Below are 7,190 nucleotides of genomic sequence, written 5' to 3'. Positions count from 1 at the left end.
GGACCAATTGTATAATTTCTTTTGTTTACTTTTACACTTTTTTTTTCTTATAAAACATTCCAAAGAAATTGTAGATCTAGTTGCACATGATCTCTTATGTTCTTCTTTCTTGTCCTCTCTCTCCATCCAATTCTATCTCCCCTCTTCCTCTCCTCTTTTTCCACCTCTTTCTCCTCTTCCAATCTCTCCCTTTTCCTCTCGTCATCCCTTGTACCTCTCCATGTTTTCCTCTCTGCCCCTCTCAATGATTGGACCAAACTAAGCTATATACATTCGGTTCAATTCTATATTTTAGGAGTTAAAGCAAACTAAATTAAACCGTGTCCATCCCTATAAATGAGGAAGAAAAACCTAAACTAAGTGAGGTTCGACCTCTAAAAAAATCTAAAATAGTTCATGCCCAAGCATGGTATAAAAGTGGAGCATTGAGAATCAACCTGTCATACTAGGGGTGCACTTGGGTTAGGTCAACCCAAATCCGTCCATACCCAACACGATTTCAAATCCGATTTGGCTGGTTAGAATGAAGTAACAACTCGTCCAAACAGAACTCAACCTCAACCTGATGATTGATTCAGTTGGATTGGGTTGATGTCTTGCCCTCCCATGTCAACCCAAACTCAACATGACCTTAATAAATCAATTATTCAACTTGATTGGGTTGATGCCCACCCATGTCAACTCAAACCGAACCCTATTTTATCCCAAATTTGCTCATGCGAATATTACCCATCCAACTTTATATTATATGAGTTAGATACAAGTTTTGAGATGGCTATACTTGAAGTTTGTTGTTAGATTTCTTTTGAACAATGAATAATAATGTTGTTTTTATGTTTTTTTTTGTTGAAACTTTGGCTTTCTCTTGTAATTTTATTTAGCTTCACATGGATGAAAATTAAAAATGATCTCCACTTCAAAAGTTGAAAAATCTTACAATATAAGGTGTTAAAAGATTGAACTCGATAAAATTGAGCAAACTCAAACCCAATCCAAGTATGCCCCGAACCCAATGCAAATCCAAATTGTGAATATTGCTTTAAATTTAGGTTGACCATCTAAGTCGTCCAGGTTACACTCCTATATCATTCCACATGGAGCTTTTTTGGCACAACCAACCAAAGATAAACACCACGTTAGAAAATCGTGGATTAAATCGTACTTGTGTAGTAGCGATTTTTTCGTCGAGAAGTGCCTTGAAAAAAGTCTTTGATTTTCACATAATAATTAATTTTTGCAACCGTAATAAAAGAAAAGGTGTTATGTAAAATATGTAAATGCACTTGAGACAAAATCATTATCGTCAAAACAAATACGAAATTATAAATTAATCTTCAAATCACCTCATAAAATTATCTTCAAATACTGTGAATACATCCCAATTGTCATTGATATGATCATACAAGGAAATGACCTGGGGAAAGCGAATTTGGATATTTTCTGGACCTAGTGTCCGGACCTAAGTACCAAAAAATTTGGTGTCCTAGTTTACGTGAATGAGAAATCAGAGTACTTGTTTGTACAAGGTGGGTCAACAAAAAAAGGTTAATGGTGATCATCGAATTAAATTTGAGTAGTTTAGATTATCTGATCCTTCAATTTTAGATCTTGATAGAATCTCTATCTAATCAAAGCGGAAGGACGTGGAATTTATAAATCAAATTTGTGTGCACAGATTAGCATGAAAAGGGCAAAAAGTAAAGGAGAAAGGGAAAGCAGCTTTGTTTGTTTCGACACAATTAACTGCGTAATTATGTGGGATTATGACCCTCCTCCAAACACCATGTTATTCTTCTCACAACCACAAAAAAAAAAAAAAAAAAAAATTATATATATATATTAAAAGGGTCCAACAAATTAAAAGGTGTTAAAACAAAGTAATTATATACCAGAATACGTTGTACCCACAGAGGCTTTCTCAAGTGGACCTGATTGTCTGTCCTCCCCTATCTCATACCCTTCTCATCCCCTCCTATTTATGTGGTTACTGTTAATTCTCTCAATATTTTTATATTCTCATTGTTTTTTGTCTTATTATTTTTATAAAAAAAATCAATATAAAATGTTGACATGGCTTAACCGTAACCACAGAAATAGAAGGGGATGTGAAGGGTATGGGATGGGGAGGGCAGACAACCCAGGTCCTTCTCAAGTTCACATTAAAAGTGCACATTTAAATTACACATATGAATAAGAACTGATAGATCATTTAACCGAACAAGATTTAACCGAACAATATCTAACTACTCTTGTTAGATGAATAAGAACTGATAGATCATTTAACCGTTCATCGTACATCGTGCGATCAATTTTCGTTAAGTACTATTTGCATTTAATTTTAAATAAAAAAATCAAATGATTTCTAATCACACGATGCACGATGAATAGTTAAGATGTAAGGATCCTTAGAATCTCTACAATTTAAATCCATATGAAATTCAAATCCATAACGTAAAATGTGAAATAGAGAAAATTTAGTACTAACGAGAGCTCAAAAGAAACACAACTCACCTAGAAAACAACGATGCCCAACAGAAACACAAACAAGTGAGGCCCAACAAACAAGAAAAACAAAAGCCTAAGCAAACAAGGAAACAACATTTAATGAAGGTCCATTTGTTGTTGTCTTGCCTCCTAGGTCATCTTCAACCGAATGGTTCAGATAGCTAGAGGGCTGAAAATTGCCCGAAAATCGTTTCCAACCGAAGGTTAGGCCAGATGGCTCGTGGGCCCCACAGAATCTGAAAGGGCCGAAAGGCCAACCGACTGGCTGAATCAAGCCAGCCCCGGGCTCGGCCAAAATTTTGATTAATTATATCGATATAACGGACAGTAATAGTACTTATTCCTATCAAATATAACCAACAAGAATGGTTGCCAAAATTTGAAATTCAACAGCTAGTTACAGTTGGATTCAAATGTTTTTTTTTGGCCAAATTTTTGTTTATGAAAATTTAAAAATTCCCTTTTTTTTCCTAAGCCATTCATAAACACCTAAAGCCATTCCTACATCATTTAAATATCTATGTCATTCCTACATCATTTCTCACATAATTTTCATCATTCCTCACATAATTTTCATCATTCCATACTATCTCACTTCATTTTTTTTTCATGCTAACATCACTTAACCGTTTGATTTGAATTTAAGTTGTAGTTTTTAAATAATAAATTATATTTGACCCTATAACCCCCTTTGACCCTCGGTTGGAGATGGAAGTAAATATGACCATATACTATTTATTAAAATATTAATATCTTGAATGACCAAATGGCTAAAACAAACCTTCTGACCAGCCTTTGGTTGGAGATGGCCTTAGTATTTCTTTGCTTCAAAACATGTTGCAAAGAACTAGCTAGTTCGGGTTCGAGTGTTTCATTACACCTCTAACCACAATTCATCCGCATTTAGTTTCTCGTCACAGAGAAATGAAACGGAACAAGCACAATGAATGGACACATCAAAAGAGGAAAACGAAGGGAAAGTAGGAACTAACGGATGCGTGTCACTCGAACACCCGACTTATGTGGAAACACAGTACGCACTGATCAACATTTGCAAATACCAAAGCCAACATAAGAACAAAGCATGCATCGCGATGAAAACACGGTTAGAGCTCAAACAAAGCGGTAGAAATCTTACTAAAATCCTTCAGAGACGTATATTCAGCAACAATGCTGGATATCATGCAAATGAAAAGCTTTACTGCCAATCTCCACAGCCGACTACATATGAAAACCATAACCAGCACAACTAGAATCCCGGAATTAAGCTAATAAATCCAAATGACGAAACAACGCCACTTCTAGGACTAAACATAGAAAAGCATTTAGACGGGACTTGTGGCTACAGCCTAAAATCCACTTTCTTTGTTTACCAAGCAATTGTTTAATAGCCGCCACGGTAATCACCCCCTCCGCCACCACCGTTAAATGGTCTAGGACCAGTTCGCTCAGTGGCATAACTGACACGAATGTTTCGCCCATGCAAATCCTGAAATACAAACAAGTCCATAGTCACAAGAAGATCATTACAAGACAAAACTAACATCTTACAGGGGACCATATCACCCAGATATATTCATGGCCCCTCAATGATAAAATTCAAATTCTGACCTGGCCATCCATGGAAGAAAGTGCTGAACTGGCAGAATCATCACTGGCAAAGTTAACAAATCCAAAACCCCTAGACCTTCCAGTATCCCTGTCCGTGATAACTCTTGCTGCACATACAAAATTCAATTGTTAATTCCAATACTTAGAGAATCGAACAACAGATCAAAAGACGCCTAACTAAGCTTACAAGCACTCAAGGAAACTTCGGTAGTGATATCGCAAAGAGAGGGAGGACAGGAGGAAGTAAACAAACAAACATCAGCATCATATGGTGACCATTTATTTTATTCAGTGCCGGACAGCCTATTCCCATTACTCAACATGCAGAAAATCAAAAACACAAAACTCGTTTTAGTGAACCAAAAGAATATAAAAGACAACTGGCAAAAGCAGCGATCCAACTATGCATTGCAAAAGCAAAGAAAAGCTTCCTGATGGAGATCATTAATAGATCTCAAACTAAGCATCATAGAACCAATAATAATAACAATTGAAAACCAAGAGACCCTCAATAAAATTTTGGTGTTATATATAAATAAATAAATAAAAAAAGAACCAAGATAAACAAACTTTCATTTGCCTAACCCTTTACTGTGAAGTATCATATAACAAAGGATAGAAAGAATAATGCTCTACCAAAACTAAGTGTAGTGACAATGAAGAAACTGAAAGTACATATACGTTATGGTAAAAATGGAGGCCTTTCAGTAAGCAGACAATAACTAACAAACCACTTTAGTAACTTACCCTCAGTCACGTCACCAAAGCTTGAGAATGCCTCCTTAAGAGACTCATCATTAGTTCCAAATGAAAGGCCTAACAAGCAACAATTTAAATCAAAATGTCAATGACAAAGCTGCTGTGTCTGTAAGTTGACGTCATAAATCAACATTGTCAAATAATATACCTCCAACGAAAAGCTTGGAAGACATGCAGCGCACAGAATTAAGCATTGCTGTCATGGGTGCTTGTCCAGTCTGGGAAATGTTGTGCTTCAGGAGGCTCCCAATTTTGTTACAGAACGCCATTTCGAAAGATCACAGTTTTCAGAAAACACAAGCCTGCACCAGAAATAATTCCCACTGTAACCATTAATCCAACAGAAGCAACACAAATTCCATACGTAGATTGTTAGATGCCGCAATAGTTACGCATCGGAAATAAAATTAGTATATATGTGTGTGCCAAAGCAAACATGCAAAATTGTGTGAAACCATAACAAAAAGCTCGCTCAATACAACAGATATTGACTATAAAAACAACTTAACAGTATCACAAAGGGCTGAATATGAATGCACATCCACTGACAAGAAGGGCACATCAATAACCAGCAAATCTTACAAAACCATAAAATAATATAGCTGACTCAACCCAAAATCAAGTCAATTCGACCCTAAAAATTATTTTCTCCACTACAAAGCATCAAAATTTGGAAAGAACACTACATGGTAAATAAAAGTATACTAACATATTAAGTGACCCTGGACATATTTCTTTAACAATCACAAGACGGAGAATCAGAACGAAACCCATCAAGAAAACAAAGAAGGGTCTTACATTTCCACATGAACCACAAACACATTTGAAATATTTTGGGTCTCACAACCTCAGTCTTATTCTATAGAGAAAGTAATGAAAACAGTCTTTAGCCCCATAGTTTGACACACCTAACCATTTTTATCTCTGTAAATTGTAAAAGGGTGGAAAGTGCAAGTCCTCCCTTTTCCCCTTCTTCTTGTCTACTTGACTGAAAAACAAAACAGAGTCTAGGTTTCTACCATTTTCTTCAAGCAGATCGGCAGCTAAACAAACAAAATCAACTACCCAAATCACAGAGTCATACAACTTCCTGGTCATAGCCTATAGAACCCAAAACACATTCATTTTCCCACAAAAACAATCAATAAAAAAGATGAGAAACAAAACAAATCATACAAACCATGAATTGATAAACTACGATAGCATACAGAGAGAGAGAGAGAGAGAGAGAGAGAGAGAGAGAGAGAATTAGGGTTTAGGGATGGGGTTTACCTCAGAGAGAAATGGAGCGGCTAGGGTTTACCGAAATTCAAAAGGCAGTGAGGGTTTGAGAACGAGTGAATAACCCGTGCATTTTATAGAGGAAGTTGGAGAAGGTTTAGATCACTTGCGGTTGCGGGTGTTTACATAAACGCGGCCCACCCCACTGAAATTTTGTTTCCTCTTTTTTGAACTTATCGACTTCACCCAAAAAAGTAAGGCACACTACTCTGGATTTGGATCTCAATCCTGAATCTTGTTTGTGAAGATCCTAGATATCCAAATATCATATCCGCTCATCGTTCATTGTGAGGTCAAAAAATATTTTTATAATATTTTATTTAAAATTAAACACAACTATGGACGGAGCCAATGAAGGCTCACTGAGGCAGATGTCCCCACTCAAGTAATTTATTTGTTTAGTTGCAGACTATAGTTATATAATATATACGCGCTATCTTTGAGGAAAACATATGTATCTAATATTCAACATACGTTCATACTACTTATACTTCATATCAAATATTATATGAGCAAAAGTAATCTTGTTCTGTTATTTAAACTGAAAAACCCCTCTCGCCTATCATGTATTAATATTTTTCTCATCACTTTGCCACTTTCCAATACTATATTGAAATTTTTGTAACATTGAAATTGTGATACATCATAATTTGAAATCCTCATTATTATCATATTGGGTATAAACTATACTGTATTAAGGTTTTTTAAGTTGTTTTCGGGTTGCCTCCACCCAAAGAAATTTTTAGCTCTGTCCCTGAACACAACAGTACCTAAAGAAAGTTGGTCACACAATGTATGAAGAAGGGATAGAATGTAAGGATCCGAAGAGGATCCTCATCCCATTACTCTAATCAATGTGACTAAACTAGTGCATATGATTAATTGAGAATCACAACTAAGTTCAGTACAATTAAAGAGCTAAATATAAACATCTAGGAATATTCATATCTTGCAAGTGGCCCTTTACCACAGTGGTGGAAAAGTGTTGAGCCCTTGCATGACGGCGTTGGTTTAAACTCTGTCGATGGCTAATC

General features: G+C 35.9%; 1 protein-coding gene across 1 annotated transcript; it reads right to left on the bottom strand.

Moving 5' to 3' along the window:
- Window positions 1-3,611: 3,611 nt before the first annotated feature.
- On the bottom strand, window positions 3,612-6,391 carry LOC103443416 (glycine-rich RNA-binding protein 4, mitochondrial). Its single transcript, XM_008382253.4, has 5 exons — window positions 6,148-6,391; window positions 5,024-5,177; window positions 4,864-4,932; window positions 4,117-4,223; window positions 3,612-3,994 (listed from the first exon to the last, which is right to left on the bottom strand). Exons 2-5 carry the CDS (start codon window positions 5,142-5,144, stop codon window positions 3,890-3,892), a joined length of 402 nt encoding a protein of 133 aa, XP_008380475.3. The 5' UTR covers window positions 5,145-5,177; window positions 6,148-6,391; the 3' UTR covers window positions 3,612-3,889.
- Between the last annotated feature and the right edge of the window lie 799 nt (window positions 6,392-7,190).

The sequence above is a fragment of the Malus domestica genome, chromosome 04 (assembly GCF_042453785.1).
Source record: "Malus domestica chromosome 04, GDT2T_hap1".
NCBI classification, from domain to species: Eukaryota; Viridiplantae; Streptophyta; class Magnoliopsida; order Rosales; family Rosaceae; genus Malus; species Malus domestica.
The sequence above is the reverse complement of the archived record's forward strand: the minus strand, read 5'-3'. Positions and strand labels throughout refer to the sequence as shown.